The 20,807-nt window shown below is 36.5% G+C and overlaps 1 protein-coding gene across 2 annotated transcripts in view; it reads left to right on the top strand.

Moving 5' to 3' along the window:
- The window catches only part of TAX1BP1 (Tax1 binding protein 1), a 91,362-nt gene that overhangs the window by 66,408 nt on the left and 4,147 nt on the right, over positions 1-20,807 (top strand). For both annotated transcript variants that reach the window (XR_014016621.1, XM_081243740.1), the window contains exons 14-15: positions 11,514-11,697; positions 12,274-12,422. Coding sequence is in view for 1 of the 2 variants with exons in the window: in XM_081243740.1 (XP_081099866.1) it covers positions 11,514-11,697; positions 12,274-12,422 (333 nt within the window). In the remaining variant the exon portion in view is untranslated. The remainder of the gene's footprint in view (positions 1-11,513; positions 11,698-12,273; positions 12,423-20,807) is intronic.

Here is a 20,807-nt window from a genome sequence, read left to right on the forward strand (position 1 = left end):
AAAAAAAAAAAGAATGACTGATAGACAAAATTTGGTTATTCAGACTGGGGTATTTGGCAGATATTTTCTTGAAAAGAAGGGAAGTGAGCCTGTTACTTTAAGGAAAACCAATTGATAGTATTCGTTGCCAATGATAAAATTCAAGCTTTTAAGAAAAAACTAGAATTTTGTAAACCTCGCGTCACCTTGTTAGCCGTAAATTCAGGTAGGGTCTAAAGGGGCTTGTTATGAATGAGAAAAGACACTCCTATCATTCAGGAAATTCCAGAAGTTTTAGGAGATCTGTGCCAGGAACTGGGGACAAGACCAAAAATGTTTTTTATATCACAGTGTGTATTTATGTATGTTTGTACAGTCATCTCTCGGTATCCTCAGGGTTGGTTCCAGGACCCCTCCAAGGATGCCAAAATTGGAGGATGCAAAAGTCTCTTATATAAAATGGTGTAGTACCATCGGCCCTGAGTATCCATGGGTTCTGCATTGGCTGGCTCTGCATTGGCAGATATGGAGGGCCAACAGTATTTTTAATTTATATTTGGGTGTCTGTGTTCATCTGTGTGTCTGTCTAATCTACTCTTAATACATATTTTATCTTCCTACTTGGTAGGCATTAATATGAGCTCTTTTTAGTCAATGGAGTAAGAATTTTTTTGATGTTCACATAGTCTAAGATTTGGTCAGTGGGAATACCTTCAAGCTGGTTCCTGATCTGCCTCAATATCAAAAGGATATTGTTGGTCTTTTGAGCACTTAATTTTTTTCTAGCACTGCAAGGTATTCTCATACCTTGATTCCCTCATCTTTGGGATTGGCCGTTTTTTACAATGACGAAGCTCTGGTCCTTATTTCTCCAAGGAGTTCTGGTTGCTTATTAGTGGGAAATGGTATTTAGAACCCAAAATGCAGGCCCTATGTGTGCTCATTGCTTGTAGATCCTTTCAGTGTCTGAGCTGGGAAAGGTTTGTATTTTAGATATCATGAGTTTTAGTCCAGTTCCACACTGATTCTTCCTTGCTTTCCTTTCCTTTTTTTTTTTTTAAGAGGCATTTTTTAATACAAGTTATTACAGTAATTTTATCTAACTACAGAAAGAGATTATCAGGATAAGGATGTTGGTGTGTGTGTGTGTTTGTTTTTGGTCGTGCCATGTGGCTTGCAGGATCTTAGTTCCCTGACCAGGGATCAAACCCTGGCCCCAGCAGTGGAAGTGTGGAGTCCTAACCACTGGACCACCAGGGAATTTCCCCTTGCCTTCATTAATTCCTATTTGTACACCTTTTCCACAGTGAGAATCCTGTGCCCAATAGTGTCAGTACATTGAATCTACTTGCTAATTCTGATATCCCACACCTTCAGAACTGCTAGAGCCATATCACTAAAAGAAGGAAACCTATTAAGAATAGAATTGAATTCAAGATTGTTTGCAAGCCCCACCCCCCTCCCCAGGTTGTCAGTATATTGCGTTCAAATGTTACTTGTGTTTGTTCTCTCTCCCTCACCCCCTTCAGTGTATGGTAACACAAAATGACAAGTGGGTTAAAAAGATCCCTGCAAGTAAACAGTGGATTAAAGCTAATTAAAACAATAGGATCACAAATGAAGAGTAAGAAAATGATTTTTTATTTCTGGTATGAGTTTTCATCAAGTGTATTTCAAAGTTAAAACCATGATTCCCTAATCACATTTGACAAGAAGTTGACAAAATATATATTCCAAATGCTTAAGACAACTTTTTGAAACATGGATGTACCTTAACCATTTTTGGTAAGAAACCTGGCTCTAAGTGTATTTTGTGCTTGGAGTTAATAGCTAATGCTAGAGAGAAGCAATCAAGATACTTTATTTTTATATATTTTACATTTATAAAAAATATATATTTCATATATATAATTTATATATAATTTATATGTAAGATTATACATTTAGAGAGAGTATGTTTTATATAGTTATTTTGAAGTTTCATGTATAACAGTGAAAGATAGTGCTAAATGATTATAACTATTTGTACATTTTGTGGTGTTACAAATGGCTGAAATCACAAACAGAAAACAATATGGTGACTGTATTAATTATGCTGCACAGCGAATTACCTGAAAATGTAGTGGCTTAAAACAGTATTTGTTATCTCACAGTTTCTATGGTCAGGAATCCAGGTGTGGCTTAGCTGGGTCCTCTTCAGACATCTTGCAAGACTGCAGTCAGTGTGTCAGATTGGGCTTAGTCATCTCACGGGTATAGATCTACTTCTGAGCTCACTACTTGTTGTCAGGATTCAGTTCCATGCAGGTAGTTGGGTGAGGGCCATAATTCTCTGCCATCTTCCATGAGGTCACTCTCCTCTATGTTTTTTTTTTTTTTTTAATATTTATTTGGCTGCATGAGGTCTTAGTTGCGGTGTGTGGCATCTTCGTCACAGCATGTGGAATCTTTTGTTGCGGCATGTGGGCTTAGTTGCCTCGTGGCATGTGGGATCTTAGTTCCCTGACCAGGGATCGAACCCACGTCCCCTGCATTGGAAGGTGGATTCTTAACCACTGGACCACCAGGGAAGTCCCTCCTCCTCTATGTTTGACTGAAGTAAAAGGTTATTCAAACCACAGGCAGGGTAACCTTTAAAAATGTAAAGCTGATCCTTTCCTTGCCTGAAGCTCCTTAATGGGCCTCCCATGCATTAGTGCAATTAGGATAAATGCCAAAATTCTTTTTTGGCTGCACCGTGTGGCTTGTGGGATCTTAGTGCCCCAACCAGGGATTGAACCTGTGCCCTCGGCAATGAAAGCGGCAGTGAAAGCACAGAGTCTTAACCACTGGACCACCAGGGAATTCCCGCCAAAATTCAACATAGCATATAATATTTTATATGACTGGCCTCTCTCTAGTCCCATTTTAAGCCACAGTTTCTTGTTTGACTCTCCTCTATTGTAGAATTTCTCTCAGTAGTAGTTCTCAATCTTGACCTTGAATCAGAACCACCTGTATTATTTGTTTGTTTTTAGGTAATTATCAAATTTATTTAAATATTTTGCCTTTTTGTAATATTAAAGATTAAATGGCAATATACAACATGTATTTAGGAAAATATGAGCAAATACAACATCATAAGTAATGATAAGAGTACAGTCATAACTTATTATAAGCTAAACAAAAGTTAGCAGAGCTTGTGCCTTTGCAGGGAAAGGTCAACATACAATCACATGTATAGAATGCCACAGACAAGATTATCTTGAGAATTGCCCTTTTTCACATTATGTTCATATAATTTCATATAATATAGTTTGTTAGGGTACCACATTTTATTAAAATTAATTTTTATTGGAGTATGGTTGCTTTACAATGTATTTGTTAAAACACAGATTTCTGGCTTCCATTCCCAGAGTTTCTGATTTGTATGTCTGGGGTGGGGCTTGAGATTTGCACATTTGACAAGTTCCTGACACTGCTGGTCTGGAGACCACGCTTTGAGAATGGTTTTAGTCACTCGGGCCTTACAACTCATGAATTGCTTTCTTGTTTCAGGGCCCTTATTCATGTACTTTGCTAGGAATATTCTTGCCTACAATCTTTTGTTAACTTTTTTTTTTTTTTTAAAGAAGAATTTTTTTCTGGCCGCATCACGCGGCATGTGGGATCTTAGTTCCCCAACTAGGAATCAGACCTGTGCCCCCTGCAGTGGAAGCACAGAGTCTTAACCACTGGACCGCCAGGGTAGTCCCAGAAGAATTTAAACATATGTAAGAAGAGAATAATGTAACGAACTCAGTTGTACTTCTCACCCAGCAATCAACAGATGTTACTTTGTGGCATCTTATTTTAATTTTCTTTAAGTCTTTTTTTTTTATTGAATTTGTTACAGTATTGCTTCTGTTTTTATGTTTTTGTTTTTATTTTTGTTTTTTTTTTTTGGCTGTGAGGCATATGGGATTTTAGCTCCCTGACCAGGAATCAAACCCACACCCCATGCATTGGAAGGCAAAGTCTTAATCACTGGACCGCCAGGGAAGTCTCAGTGCCATCTTATTTTATCTGTTCAACTGTAATTCCCTTCTCTCTTCCCCCAGTGGTATTTTTTCAAGTATATCCCATAATTCCTGTTATTTTCCTCTGAATATTTAACTATTCCTACTACTCTTGACTTATTCTTTAAGTCTCAGATTAAACCTCTCTTTTTCAGAGAGGACTTCTTTGACCTCTCAGTCTAAATTAGGTACCTTTATTAAACTTAAACCTGGGAGCTATACTTTTATTTTATAGCACCATAATTTGTAATTAATATTTCTGTGCTTATTTCTCTAACAACTCCCTTTGCTTAATTATAAGGTCCATGAAGAACAGGGATCATGTTTATTTTATTCACCACTGTATTTGCAGCCTCTAGTACAGTGCCTGATATTTGAAGTTAAATATTTGTTGAATGACTAAACAATTTAATGGGGCAAACATAATTTATAGCATTTGCTTATAAAAATATTTGGTAAAAGAAATGTAGTGGGATCAGCAGTTTTATTGTCAATTAATACCCTGCCCTGTCAGGAATACAATAGAAGTAGGCCAGTTTGCTTTCTGCTTCCTGTCTTCTTGAGTTACTCTTGATTTCCCTGCTACTGACACTATAGTTTTATATTACTTCTAACGACTGTATTTATAAGAATTTCTGTTTGCTATTTCAGCAACTTACTTCATGTTTGTCTTCTCCCCCAGTGTTTCTCAATACCCTCACTCCTACCACAATCCTCTGCAGAGTTAGGATTAAGTCCTTTTTGTTCAGCACTGAAACCTAGATCCGGACAGTGCCTGGAATGAACCAAGTGATCGTTAAGCATTAGTTGAGTGAGCAAATGACAAAATGGATATATCGCCATCTAACAGAATGTGTATTTTACTTATTTTGTTTCTTGGCCATCTGCCCTGCTCTAGATACAGACTTCATGTGGGCAGGAATTTTTGTGTGTTTTGGTTATTCCTAAATCTCTAGTGCCTGGAGGCCAGTTCCTGCTGCATATTAGATAATAAATATTGAACATATGTGTGGATAAAAACTCATTATAGTTTTTTTAAGTAACTGGCTCCCTAATATTATAAAAATATATATTTTAAAAATAACTTTTAATAGTATGAAGTAATTTAGGATTAAAAACCCTACCAATTTAAATTTATTTAGAAACTTAATATACCTTAAAGTATCTTATTTTTTCATGTCAACCCAAAACCACTGTTTAGAATTATTTATTATTTTCATACTATTTCAGATATTCTGTATAAGCCCCTTACTAGAAATATGAAAAGGGAAGAGTAAAGAAAATAATAAAGCAAAAGCACAATGGTAAATAATGATAAAAATGATGGTGGGAAGTACTTTATTAACTATTACCAGGGAAAAAATTAAAATAAAAAAAATTTTTTAAGTAAAACTATTTCAAAATGTTGTTTAACATCAGGTACCTGACTAGCGATTTTTCTAAATCATCATTTCATATTTCCGGATGATCTGCTTCCTTTTTAAGAGTAGAACAGTAATATTTGTATATACTTATAAATGATTAATGGAAGGTGTCTTGAGTATATCTGTGATTTTTGTGGGTGACAAAATTAAAGGTACTGCAACTGTTGCTATGTTTTTTTGCCTACATCCATAATTGAAGAAAATGCTAAATTTCAGTTAGAAGTTAGTGAAAAGATATAAAAAAAATTTTTTTCATCTAAGTTCATGGATTTCCTGAATTCTAAACATGGATCCTTTTGTGGGGGGAGGCATGCATTGTGAATACAAATTTAAGAATCTTCTCTAAGTCAAGAGAGTTCAGTCTTCTAATTTGCCAAACAACCTAATCATAACTATTTTGTCCATGTTCCTGTGTTCTGTTCACCCTGCCTCCAGTTTCCCCCATGAGGAATCAAAGCTGCTTATTCCTCCTTTTCTTACCCTTATACTATTTGCAGAGGATTTATTTCATCTTTGATGGTAGTGGAGTGGAGTATGAACCTAGAGGAAACTCTTTATTAGGTTGGAATTCTCTATGAAGTTCCTTGGCTCTATCAGCACATGCATAAATGTTTTGATGAAACCCTTGACTCCATTTAAGTAGTTTATTGTTTGCTTACAGAAGAACTTAACCATACTTCTTTAAATTGATTTGCTTACACTTTTGTAGAAGTAGTTTATCATCTCTTAACTCTTTTGCTGCTTTCATGCCCTTTTTTCACTTTTCTTGAATCATCTTTAAAATATTTTAAAATTTTACTCTCTCCCTTTTTCTTTCTTCACATTCCACTTAAACATCCTGAATTACTATAGTGGTATGTCAGGGGTTTTTGAGTCTTGACAGGAGATGAGGGAACCTCCATTGAGGGCCTGTTTTAAACACTCCCCTCATTTCTCAGTAGTCCTCTGAGGCCTGGGGAAGGTAAGTTCCTCAGGGTTATTTGTGCTGGAGCTGATGAGCAAATTCTGGCCTGACTCCAATCCACCATGTCATGCTGCCCCCCTGATTATTTGTTTCTACTTTCAACTGTGCCCAGTATAGTTTTGCTAGATTAACCTTGCCTAAGGACCATTGCACTGTGTTATTATTGTTCAAGAACTGTTAGACCCATTGTAGTAAACTGTATGACACATCTGGCACATTTGCCCTTCAGCCTGTGTTTTTAGCTGCATTTCTTCTACTCTTAACGTGCATCCTGTGTTCTAAGTAAATCATTCACTTACCAATCCTGCAATATGTTATATTTCATATGCCTTCTGTACTCTTTTCACATGCTTCAGAAGAACTTTTAATTCCCATTTCTCTTTTCAAACCTAAATTGACTTGCATTTTTCACGTTTACCAGTTTTGCTCTCAATGATAACGACTTATTCCATTTGAAGGCCACTTACTCTATTTTAAGGTCATTTTATAGGTAAAAATTTGTTAACATAGAGTCTCATTTCTACTCCCAAGGGATGACAATCAGCAAAACCAGCTGAATTTTACTTTACAGATGAAAATTTTCATCCTTATATCCTTTGTTAATATTTTTGGTTGAATTTTTAAATTTTTATTTTTCAAGGTTTTTTTTTTTGGATGTGGACCATTTTTAAAGTCTTTATCGAATTTGTTACAATATTGCTCTGTTTTATGTTTTGTTTTTCTGGCCATGGGGCATGTGGGATATTAGCTCCCCAACCAGGGATTGAACCTGCACCCCACCGGCATTGGAAGGCGAAGTCTTAAGCAGTGGACTGCCAGGGAAGTCCCTGGTGCAATTTAAATATGATAAAATTCTCTCATTTTAAGTGCAATTTGATGAATTTTGGCAAATACATATAGTTCTCTACCATTACATTCAAACTATAGAACGTTTTATTGCTGCACATCGTTCCCTCATGCTCATATGTAGTCTGTTCCTCCAGCTACCCCGAGTCCCAGACAACCACTGTTCTACTTTCTGTTACTCTATAGTCTTACTTTTTCTAGGATTTCACATAAATGTGGTCATACAGAATTTATTCACTAATTGATAGATGTTAATCCTTTTACCAGCTGATGGGCATTCAAATTATTTCTCATGTTTTGCTGTTATGAGTAATGCTGCTATGAACATTCTCTTACAAGTTTTTTTTGTGGACATGTGTTTTCACTTTTCTTGAGTAGATACCTAGGAAGGGAATTGCTGGCTTATATGGTATATAAGTGTATGTTTTTAAGAAACACCCAGATTGTTTTCCAAAGAGGCTGTACACTTTGCATTCCCACCAGCAGTATATGAGCATTCCAGTTACTAGCCCTTGGTATTGTCAGTTTTTAATTCTAGTCATTCTAGTGAGTGTGTAAGGTTACCTCATTGTGGTTTTAGTTTTAATTTCTCCAACAACTAGTGTTTTTTTAATTACTATTTTTTAATGTTAAACTTAAAAAAATTTTTTTAATTGAAGTGTAGTTGATTTACCATATTGTGTTAGTTTCAGGTGTACAGCATAGTGATTCAGTATTTTTGCAGATTATATTCCATTATAGGTTATTACAAGATAATGGGTATAATTCCCTATGCTACACAGTAAATCCTTATTGCTTATTTATTTTGTATATAGTAGTTTTTATCTGTAATCTCATACCCCTAATTTGTCCCTTCCCCCTCCCCTCTCCCCTTTGGTAACCACAAGTTTGTTTTCTATATTTGTGAGTCTGTTTCTTTTTTGTATATACAGTCATTCATATTATTTTTTAGATTCCACATATTAGTGATACCATACATATAGTATTTGTCTTTGACTTACTGAATCAAGCGCGTGCACGCGTGCACACACACACCCATCTTCTTAATCCAGTTGTCTGTTAATGGGCACTTGGGTTACTTCCGTGCATATCTTTGCTATTTTAAATAGTGCTGCTATGAACATTAGGGTGTATGTATCTTTTAAGATTAGTGTTTTCATTTTTTCCAGATAGTCCCTGATGACTGACTGGTGATGCTCAACATCTTTTCGTTTGCCTACAGGCCATTCATATACATTCTTTTGTGAAGTGTCTATTCAGATCTTTTACCTGATTCTTTATTGGGTTATCTTTTTTGGATTTAAGAGTTTTAAAAAATATATTCCAAATACAATTTCTTTGTTATATATGTTGGAAATATTTTCTCCCAATTTGTGGTTCGCCTTTTCATTTTTAAAAATACTGTCTTTTGAAGAGCAAAAGCTTCTAATTCTGAAGTAGTCCAGTTTAGCAATATTTTTCTTAATGGTTCATGCTATATGTGTCCTATCTGAAATTTTTGCCTAACCCAGGGTTACAGAGATTTTCTCCTATTTTTTAATCCAGCATATTTTATAGTTTCAGCTCTTAGGTTTAGATTTATGAGCTACTTAAAATTAATTTTTGTGTAAGGAATGATATGTAGTCAAAATTTGTTTATTTGTATGCAGTATCCAGTTTTTTAGCATCATGTATTTAAAAGAACATGTTTTTCCTCCATTGTATTACTTCTGCATCTTTGTTGAAAATTAATTGACAAGAGTATGGGTATATTTTTGGAATCTCTTTTCTGTTTTATTGATTTATATTAGGGGTCAGCATACTAAGGCCTACATCCAAATTTGGCTTGTGGCCTATTTTTGTAAATAAGGTTTTATTAAAGCGCATTGCCATGCCCATTCATTTTTAGGTATTGTCTATGGCTGCAATAGCAGAGAGAGATTTGAGTAGTTGTGACAGAGGCTATGTGTCCTACAAAGCTGAAAATATCTACCACCAGGCCCTTTATGGAAAAAGTTTGCCTACCCCCAATCTGTTTATCCTAAGGCTAAAACTGTACTCAGTTGATTACTGTAGCTGTATAACAAGTCTGGAAATCAGATTATGTAAGTCTTGAAGTTTGTTCTGCTTTTTAAAAATGGGCTATTCCAGGACCTTTGTGTTTCCGTGTACATTTTATAATCAGTTTGTCAGTTTATACAAAAACCTGCTGGAATTTCGATTGGGATCGCATTGAATCTGTAGATCAATTTGGGGGGAATTAATAGCATAAAAATAAGTTTTCCAGTCCATGAATGTGGTATATTTCTCCATTTGCTGAGGCTCTCTTTAATTTCTGTCAGTAATGTTTGTGGCTTTTAGTTTATAGGCCTTGCACATCTTTTGCTATATTTATTCCTCAGTATTTAATTTTTATCTATGAATGTTACTATAAATCGAATTTTTAAAAGTTTCATTTTTCAGTTGTGTTGCTGATATATAGCAGTACAGTTGTTTTTATATATTGACCTTATATACTGAAGCCTTGCTAAATTAACTCATTCTCCTAGTTCTAGTGTATTCCTTAGGATTTTCCACTTCTATGATCATATCATTTGTGAGTAAAGATGGTTTTACTTCTTCCTTTCCAGTCTGTCTGCCTTAATCTTGCCTTAATCTTAACACTGTGGTAGAACCTCCAGTATAAGGACTTCCCTAATGGTCCAGACTCTGCGCTCCCCAATGCACAGGGCCTGGCTTTGATCCCCGGTCAGGAAACTAAATCCCTCATGCAGCAACTAAAAGATCCTGCATGCAGCAACTAAAAGATCCTGCACGCCGCAACGAAGATCCCGAGTGCTGCCACTAAGACCCAGTGCAGCCAAATAAATAAAAAAAATAAAAATAAAAAAAAGAAACTCCAGTATAATGTTGAATAGAAGCGGTTAGAACAGACATTTTTGCCTTAATATTTGATCTTAGGTCGAACCATTTAATTTTTCACCATTAAGATTCACTGTAGGTTTTTGTAGATGTCTTTTTTTTTTTAAATCATGGATGCCTGTTGAATTTTATAAAATGTTTCTTCTTGCAGTTATTGAAATGATTGTATGCTTTTTTCCTTTATGAACATGTGATGAATTACATTGATTTTTGGATGTTAAACGAAATTTGCATTCTTGTGATAAAACCCACTGGTCATGATTTCTTTTTTTAAATAAATTTATTTTCGGCTGTATTGGGTCTTCGTTGCTGCGTGTGGGCTTTCTCTAGTTGCGGTGAGCGGGGGCTACTCTTCCTTGCGGTGCTAGGGCTTCTCATTGTTGTGGCTTCTCTTGTTGCGGAGCACGGGCTCTAGGCGTGGGCTTTAGTTGTGGCACACGGGCTCTAGAGCGCAGGCTCAGTTGTTGTGGCACACAGGCTTAGTTGCTTCGTGGCATGTGGGATCTTCCCAGACCAGGGATCGAACTCATGTCCCCTGCATTGGCAGGCAGATTCTTAACCACTGCGCCACCAGGGAAGTCCCAATGTATTATTTTCTAATATTGAATTTGATTTCTTAATTAAGTTAAGGATTTTTACATCAGTATTCGTGAGGGTCTGCAGTTGAGGTCTGCCGTTTTCCTGTGATGTCACTGGTTTGGGTATCAGGATAATACTGGCCTTGTAAAGTAAGCTGAGACTGTTTTTTTCCTCTAGTTTTTGGAAGAGTTTATACAAGATTAGTATTTTTTTTTTTTTTTTTTTTTGCTGTATGTGGGTCTCTCACCGCTGTGGCCTCTCCCGTTGCGGAGCACAGGCTCCGAACATGCAGGCTCAGTGGCCACGGCTCACGGGCCCAGCCGCTCCGCGGCACGTGGGATCCTCCCGGACCGGGGCACGAACCCGCGCCCCCTGCATCGGCAGGCGGACTCCCAACCACTGCGCCACCAGGGAAGCCCAAGATTAGTATTTTTAAAAATGTTCAATAGAGTTTACCAGGGAAGCAGTCTGAGTTGTTTTTTGTCTTATGATTTTTACTAATAGCTAAATGGTAAGAGATTCGCAATTTCCTCTCAATTAGCAATAAAAAGGGTACTTTATTGGCACAAATAAATTTGAAAATATATTGGGCTTTATCCCGCTTTCTGATTTTGTTAGCTGTGGAAGGGACATTTATGAGAAGTTGAGAACCAGCCTTTCCAACTGTATACTTTAAATATAGTAGGGAAGTCATTTTATTGTTATATTTTGGCTAAATATTTAATGCTCTTCTTGTTAAAAAATATTTGGTTGCTTATTCACCTTTGTTTTTGTTAATTTTAGGAACTTAAAAGGAGTATAGAAAATCAAGCAGAAAGGAAATTGGAGGGTCAGAATTCCCAGAGTCCTCAGCAGATCTCACAGTGTTTCAACACAAGCTCAGAGCAAAATGGTCATGTTCCTGCAGTGCCAGATACACAACCAGTTCTGCAGTTTGGTAATCCTTACGCAACACAGGAAACAAGAGGTTATTAAAATATTTTTGGTTGGGGTTAGCTGAATGTGGAGGGGTTTTTTTTGTTTGTATCTTCCTGGGATTAGAGAACTGTTGGTATGATCAACTCTAATAGAAATCTTGTTTTATAATAAGCAGTTTTTTGGGTTTTTTTTTTTGCGGTACGTGGGCCTCTCACTTTGTGGCCTCTCCCGTTGCGGAGCCTAGGTTCCAGACGCGCAAGCTCAGCAGTCATGGCTCACGGGCCTAGCCGCTCCGCGGCATGTGGGATCTTCCGGGACCGGGGCACAAACCCGTGTCCCCTGCATCGGCAGGCGGACTCTCAACCACTGCACCACCAGGGAGGCCCTATAATAAGCAGTTTTAATGTTTAACACTAACTGGCTTCATCTAGAAGCAGTACACCATGAATGAGGAGTCTGTTTGCTTATTGCACATAGTTCTTATTTTTAAAGATCATTTGGGTTAAAAAAAGACATTTTTTGGATACACTAAAGTGGTTCTTTATATTCTGTTCATCATAGCTATACACAGATTCTAATTTTAGTACCAGGTTTTTACCCTACCCTTCCAAAATTTTTATTTCAGATGGAGCAGATGGTGCTTTTTACCCAGATGAAATCCAAAGGCCACCTGTGAGAGTACCCTCTTGGGGACTGGAAGATAATGTTGTCTGCAGCCAGCCTGCTCGAAACCTAAGTCGACCTGATGGTTTAGAAGACCCTGAGGATAGTAAAGTAAGTTGAATTTCTATTTTCTGAGCCTGTCCCTTTTATATTTTGTCCTGTGTAGAGAGTTATGTGTGTGTAGAAAGAGAGAATGTGTATGCTTGTGTGTGTACACATGATTGCTTACTTGATTTTTTGAAAAATCTGCTTGTATTTAAATTTGAAAAATCAACCATTAATATGCTTCAGACTTACACTTTAGGATTTATTGAGAGAATGACCTTAGAATATTGTAATTATAAGATAGTTTAATCTTAAAATTTTTTTTTAAATTGAGCTATAATTGACACGTTTCAGGTGTGCAACATAATGATTCGGTATTTGTGTATATTGCAAAATGAACATCATAACAAGTATAGTTAACATCCATCATCATACAGCTATAATTTTTTTTTCTTGTGATGAGAACTTTTAAGATCTACTCTCTTAGCAACTTTCAAATGTACAATACAGTATTAACTGTAGTCACAGATAGTTTAATCTTAATTATCACAGAGTAATTTACTATATTCTTTTGATTGTAGATGTACTAGGTTGCAAGAAGCAAAGTGTTAATGACAGTGTTATGCTTTGCTGTGCATCTTTTCAGCTTTGCATTTATATCCCACTTTAAGTTATAAAGTGGACTCTTCATTATCTTTAGCAAGAAAAAGGAAGAAGTGTGTGTATCGTAGTTTTCTTTTTCAGAGAAATACTCTTGTAGACATCATTAGTATTTAATCTCTCAGCAGTACAGTACTGTTGATAATTGAATCAGTTTACGTGGCATGGCATTCTTTTTATTTCATTTAAGAGATTTCTTCACCATTTAATAGATCCTTTTAGCAGCTCTTTGGATTTTCTGTGCGTTAAGATGCGTTTAAAAGAAATGCTTTATCGTGCTCTTTGCAAGTACAGTGGTATCATGACCTGTTTCTCATTTAATCTAGTTTGCTGCATTTAATTGCTATTAACCTTTGCAGAAACTGATCAGTGTTCAGACAGGCATGATTTTAGCCCTAGTGCTCAACACCCATAATGGAGAAAAATGTATTTCTCTCTTCTGCCTTTTGGCCTCCTATATCCATTACTGGGAATAATTAGGAAAACTGTCAGAACTTTGGTAGCCTATATGAAGTCTAGAGTATCATCTTACTGCTTTTTCACACCTTTACTTCACATTTTGCATATTTAATCTGATCATTCTTGGCACAGGTGTTACATGGGACAAGCTCTTCTCTAGTCACCTGCTTCAGTTTAATTAGCAGAATGTGCTTTCTCTTCTGTGTGCTTCGCCCTCCCGCAAACCCATGAGGAGCAGTGTTAGAATCTTGTGCTCATTTGCTGACATGCTTAGATTTGGTAATGAGATGGAAGGGGTCTTAGGAGGCGTACCTTGGGTAATTGTATTTTTGCCATCAGAAGATTTTCCACATTAGACAGAAACTAATTTTTATGTACGTTCAGACCTTTTTTTTTTTTTTAAATTCTGGTCCTTACAACAACAAAAATCACTTGCAAATGAAGTGTTTTAGTTAAGTAGTTTCAGTTAGAATATGAAAAGCAGCTCTGAGTTGACCTGTTCCTTTTCTCTGGTTCTTTGCCCTGGAAGTATTTAACAGCCTGGGACCTAGTGCCTTTCAGTTGGGGTTGAAGCGGCTGCACTTCCAGCCCCCTCCAGTCACACCTTCCGTATCTCCTCTTCTGCACCAAAAACTTTCTGTCAGATCAAAAAAGGCTTTTATGACTCACTCCCCTTCACCTCATAGTTGTAATTATGATGATAGTGATGGCAATAGACATTTCTGTAGTTTCATTGGACAGCTAATGCTTAACACTTTAAATATATTAACTCTTTATAGCTGTCCTATGAGGTAGAAACTATTACTATATTTTATAATGGAGGAAACAGAGACAGACTACCTGGCTTGCTTCAAGTCATACAGCTGGTAAGCATACAGCCGCATCAGTTTGGCTATGGAATTTGTGGTTTTACCACCTATCAACCTACCAAATGACTAAACCAGAGGTTCCCAAACTTTCTCAGTTAATGGCACCTTTAGCATCTCAGTAGCCTCCTGCACAGTTTTTGGAACCATGGTCTAAACTCTTGCTTCACAAAAATACCTTTTTTGGACCAACACTATTGGTATCTCCTGGAAGAAATAAGGAATCTCTGGCTCCACTCCAGACCTACAGAGAATCAGACTGCATTTAACAAAGTCTTTTGGTGATCATGCGCTTAATAAAGTTTGAGTTGCACTGGTCTAAACTTCCTAAGGCCCATCAGGCAAGTTTGGATTACTTTCTCTTCCTTCAACACATATCCCACTTTCCAGTTGTTTTTATGCCTTTGTATAGTGTTTCCCTTCCACCTGACTAGCTTTACTTCTTTCCTTTCTCCTCTATCTCTGAAAGACTGAGGTTCACACATTCTGTTAATGTGTAGTTTGTAGCTTTCCACATGAATCCTTCACTATGAACCCCCCAATTGAAGACTGACAGTTTTTGTATTTACATCTTTTTCTGATGAGTTTTTTAGTTTTTATTCTCAGAAGGATCTGTGGTTTTCAAAGGGTCTATGACTCCACAGTTGTTGGGAATCACTGCTTGAAAGAATCAAGGCCTGTTTCCCATTGTCATGACACATGGAATTTTTGCCTTTCTTAAATTTTGCCATTTTTCATATGTTGTCTTATTTTTAAAATTTTACTTTGAATATAACCAGTATGTTTTCTGTTTACAAAAGTAGTATATAATTACAGCCAATCCACTTTTATCAAGACTGCCAAGACATTTTTTTAAAATTAATTTATTTATTTTTGGCTGTGTTGGGTCTTCGTTGCTGCGTGTGGGCTTTCTCTAGTTGCGGTGAGCGGGGGCTACTCTTCGTTGCAGTGCGCAGGCTTCTCATTGCGGTGGCTTCTCTAGGTACAGAGCATGGGCTCTAGGCGCACGGGCTTCAGTAGTTGTGGCATGCGGGCTCTAGAGCGCAGGCTCAGCAGTTGTGGCGCAAGGGCGTAGTTGCTCCGCGGCATGTGGGATCTTCCTGGACCAGGGATCAAACCTGTGTCCCCTGCATTGGCAGGCAGATTCTTAACCACTGCACCACCAGGGAAGTCCCCCAAGACATTTCAAAGGGGAAAGAATAATCATTTCAACAAACGGTGCTGGGACATTTGGATATCCATATGCAAAAAAATGAAATTGGACTTCTACCTCATACCATATACAAAAATTAACTCAAATTGAACCTAAATATAAGAGCTAAAGTATAAAATTCAAAAGAAAACATAGAGGTAGGTCTTTGTGATGTTAGGCAATGGTTTCTTAGATATGACATCAAAAGCACAAGCAGCAAAGGAAAAAATAGATAATTAGACTTCATCAAAAGGATTACATGAGGGGCTTCCCTAGTGGCGCAATGATTTAGAATACGCCTGCCAATGCAGGGGACATGGGTTCGAGCCCTGGTCCGGGAAGATCCCACATGCTACGGAGCAACTAAGCCTGTGCTCCACAACTACTGAGCCTGCGCTCTAGAGCCCACAAGCCACAACTACTGAAGCCTGCGCGCCTAGAGCCCATACTCCACAACAAGAGAAGCCACCGCAATGAGAAGCCCGTGCACTGCAATGAGGAGTAGCCCCTGCTCACCGCAACTAGAGAAAGCCTGCGCGCAGCAACGAAGACCCAACGCAGCCAAAAATAAATAAAATAAATTAAAAAAAAAGATTATATGAATTCTATATGTTCTATTTTTTTTTAATACACACTTATTTCCAGCTGATTCTGTATCTCTGGTTGGCATCTCTTTTTTTTTCTTTTTAAAATATTTATTTATTTAGGCTGTGCCCAGTCTTAGTTGCGGCACGCGGGATCTTAGTTGTGGCATGCATGTGGGAACTAGCTCCCCGACCAGAGATCAAACCCAGGCCCCCTGCATTGGGAGTGTGGAGTCTTACCCACTGGACCACCAGGGAAGTCCCTGGTTGGCATCTCTTAATGCTGAATTTTACCTTCTCTATACCATATAGTACAATGCCTTTCATATACAGTAGGGTCTATTTAAATTTTTGTGACTAACGATTTTACCTAAAGAAATGCTTTTAATTATTTTTATTTTCTGCCTACTAATGTTCAGATCATCTTAGAAAAGTAATTTTTGGTAACAGCTTTATTGAGATATAATTCACATACCATATAATTACCATTTAAAGTATACAACTCAATGGTTTTTAGTATATTCAGAGAATTGTGCAGCTATCACCACATTCAATTTTAGGACATTTTCCTCACCACAGAAAGAAGCCCTGTACCCTTTAGCAGTTACTTTGTCTCTGTAGAGTTGCTTATTCTGGACATTTATGTAAGTCAGATCTTATAACATGAGGTCTTTTGTGACTGGCTTCTTTCACTTAGCATAATGTTTTCAAGATCCATGTTTTAGCATCCATGCATATTTAGCATGAAGAATGTACTGCATTCCTTTTTATTAAATGCTGAATAGTGTGTTGTATGGATATACCACATTTTGTTTATCCATTCCTCTGTTGATTAACAGTTGGCTCTTGTGAATAGTGCTGCTGTGAACTTATGTACAAGTTTTTGTTTGAATACCTTTTTCAGTTTGGTTATATACCTAGGAGTTGAATTGCTGGGTCATAGGGTAACTCTGTGTTTAACCTTTTGAAGAATTGCCTGATTCCTTTTCCATTGGCAGTGTGTAAGTGTAAAAGTTCCAGTTTATCTACATCTTTACCCACACTTGTTGTCTGTTGTTTTGATGATAGCCCATCCTAGTAGATGAGAAGTGGCATATCATCATGATTTTGATTTGCATTTCCCTGATGGCTAATGATACTGAGCATCTTTAATGTGCTGGTTGACCATTTGTATATGTTCTTTGGGAAAATGTCTCTTCAAGTCCTTTGGCCATTTTTATATAGGATTATTTGTCCCTTGCCAGATAAATGATTTGCAAATATTTTCTCCCATCTGTGGATTGTCTTTATATTCTTTTGGTGGTATCCTTTGCAGAACAAAGTTTTAAATTTTGATGAAGTCAAATTTACGTATCCTTTTTTTTGCTTGTACTTTTGTTGTCGTATCTCAGAAACCATTGTTTTATCTAAGGTAGCTCTAGCTTCTAATTTAGGTCTTTGGTTTGTTTTAAGTTTTGAATGTGGAGAAAAGTAAATTTTTTTGGTATTCTTTTCCATTATGGTTTATTACAGGACATCGAATATAGTTCCCTGTGCTGTACTTGTTGTTTATCCATTCTATATGTAGTAGTTTGCATCTGCTAATCCCAAGCTCCCAATCCAACACCCGCCCCCCTACCCGCTGGCTCACCTCGGCAACCACAAGTCTGCTCTCTGTGAGTCTGTTTCTGTTTCGTAGATAAGTTCATTTGTGTCATTATTTTAGATTCCACATATAAGTGATATCATATGGTATTTGGCTTTCTCTTTCTGACTTACTTCGCTTAGTGTGATAATCTCTAGGTCCATGTAGCTGCAAATGGCATTATTTCACTATTTATCGGCTGAGTAATATTCCATTGTATACATATATACCACATGTTCTTTATCCATTCATCTGTCGATGGACATTTAGGTTGTTTCCATGTCTTGGCTCTTGTAAATAGTGTTGCATGAACATAGGGCTGCATGTATCTGAGAAAAGTGACATTTGAAAATAGAGATCTTACAAAATTATTTGCTTTCCTATTTTTAAAATATCTTTAAATTTTATGGAGTTATAATTCAATGATATTCCTTCATTGACATATTACTAGAAATGGATGTTTGGCTGAGCTTAAACAGTAACATCTCATAAAAAGAGACTGTTGACTAATATTACTTAATAATACAGAGTTATAAGGATAAACGTTAATTCTTTAGTTTCATATAAAAGTTACCCAGAGTCATTGGTACTGTTCTTAATGTGTTGATTTTGGCCTTAGCAAGTGTTTCTTACAGGATGCTCTTGAACTAAAGTAGTAATTATTAACTTAGTAAAAGTTCTATTAAGTGGTGGATATTTCTTCATTGATACTCATTACTAGCTCCTTAATGATACCTAAATATTTCAGTTAATAATTCCTGGCAAAGGTGGAATCATAACACAGTTTTAGAAATTCTGATTGTCCGAATCCTAATGATTCAGATGGTGTAACTCAGTCATTAGCTCCCAAGTGTGTATTGCTAGTTTGATCACAATTGCATTTTTTATTGTGGTTGAATACACATAACATAAAGTTTACGATCTTAACTATTTTTTAGTACATGCTTCTATAGCAGTAGGTACAGATGACCCTTAACATGAGGGTTAGGGGTGCCAACCAACCATGCAGTTGAAAATCTGAGTATAACTTACAGTTGGTCTTCTACATCTGTGGTTTCTCCCATATCCACAGATCTGCATTCGAGGATCCAACCAACCTCAGTTCATGTAGTATTGTAGTATATGCTATTGAAAAAAATCCCACATAAAAGCAGATCTATGCAGTTCAAATCCTCATTGTTCAGTGGTCAACGGTATATTCACATTGTTGTGCAACAAGTCTTCAGAACTCTTTTCATCTTGCAAAACAGAAACTCTATACCCATTAAACAACAACTCCATTCCTCCCTCCCTCTGGCCCCTGGCAACTGCCATTCTACTTTTTCTCTCTGAATTTGACTATTCTGGATACCTCATATAAGTACAATAGAATCATATAGTATTTATCTTTTTGTGATGGGCTTATTTCACTTAATATATGTCCTCAAGATTCATTCATGTTGTAAGATGTCAGAATTTTCTTCCTTAAGGCTAAGTAATATTCCATTGTATGTGTATACCACATTTTGTTTATCCATGCATCTATTGATAGACATTTGAGTTGTTTCCACCTTTTGGCTATTGTGAATAATGCTGCTATGACCATAGGTGTACCAGTATATCTGTTTGAGTTCCTGCTTTCAGTTCTTTTGGATATATACCCAGAAACGGAATTGTTGTATCATACGGTAATTGTATTTTTATGATCATGATTGCATTTTGAATTTACTATGATTAAATGTATTTTGTTGTCTAAGAGATTAACCAATTTTAATACTATTTCAGATGTTCAAACTGGTTATATACTTTGCTAAGAAAAACAAGAATTTTTTTAGAGACTAGATTTTGAGTTGAGCATCTCATGAGAAGTTTTGGGTTTCAAACAGAGCTTCAGTGTACCGTAGCATGTTTCCTTTGCTTAAAAATGAGTTTGCAAATAGAGTATTGTGCTCATGGGTCTAAAGGTACATGAACAATGTAGAGTGGTTTAGACGTTTGTAGAGATTAAAATGCTATTGAAAATATTTTCTTAAGAAAATTTTAATTATTTGGAATTGTTCGTAAATACATTTTAGTGTGGTAGTCCCAATAATATTTGCTTACAAGATTATTTCAGCAGTTTAGCTAAAATACTAGCTACTTATACTTTAAAACTTGCTATTCAAAATTCTTTTGAGTTGACAACTTTCAGTGCTAAAACTTGATTACTTTAGTAGTTTTGGGTGGAAATCTTGCTAAAATAGAATACTAATAACCTTAATGACTGAAATTTATTAATTAAAAACTCAATATTGAATGATGTCCTCACATTCTTTTAAGGTGTATAGTAAAGCTGCATGATCCAGTGTTGAAATCCTATTTGATGTTTTGGGTTCTTGTCTGCTTTCCTTTCTTTTTTCACCAGTAGCCATTTTTTGTTGCTGGCAGTGAGCCTGCCTTAATAGCCTCACTTCCTGGGCTAATTTGTTATATGTAAACTAGTATGGTTTGGCAACTAATTAGCCGAGCTTGATGAGTAAAATGGAATAACTGTATTTGTGAGTGAAAATTTGGTCATTTTGCATGACAAGATCACCAGAGACTTTATTATATGAATTGGTTACTCAGATTTTATTACATACTTCCTGGTTTTAAACTATTCTCCCAATAGGTGATTTCTTATTTCATGAGGACTTATGTCTCATTATTACATCTAGAATTCTACTCTTCAGTCCCTCTCCCCTTTTATTCTGGTAGAAGATACAGAATAATAGTTACCCTTACCAAATCATATATGGCTTAGAAAGTATAAATTGCTTTTTTTGCCCCCCTCATCCACATATTTTATGAGCAGGGTTAACATGTCTGATAGGTGGTCTGAACCTAGCACCTTAGCTAGTTCCAAACTCTATTGTCAGCTGCTTCATGGAAGCAGTGAATTGGTGTGAGCTGCAGCTGTTGTAAAACACAGGGAAAGGTGGTTATGAGATTTTTGGTTCCATTATATTTTTTGCTCCTAGAAAGTTGTATTGTACAATATTATATATATGTCTCATCAAGAATTTTGAAAAGTAGAATATGAGGACATTTTATTCTTCTCATTTTCTT

The sequence above is a fragment of the Mesoplodon bidens genome (genome assembly GCF_964165515.1).
Source record: "Mesoplodon bidens genome assembly, chromosome: 9".
Taxonomy (NCBI): domain Eukaryota; kingdom Metazoa; phylum Chordata; class Mammalia; order Artiodactyla; family Ziphiidae; genus Mesoplodon; species Mesoplodon bidens.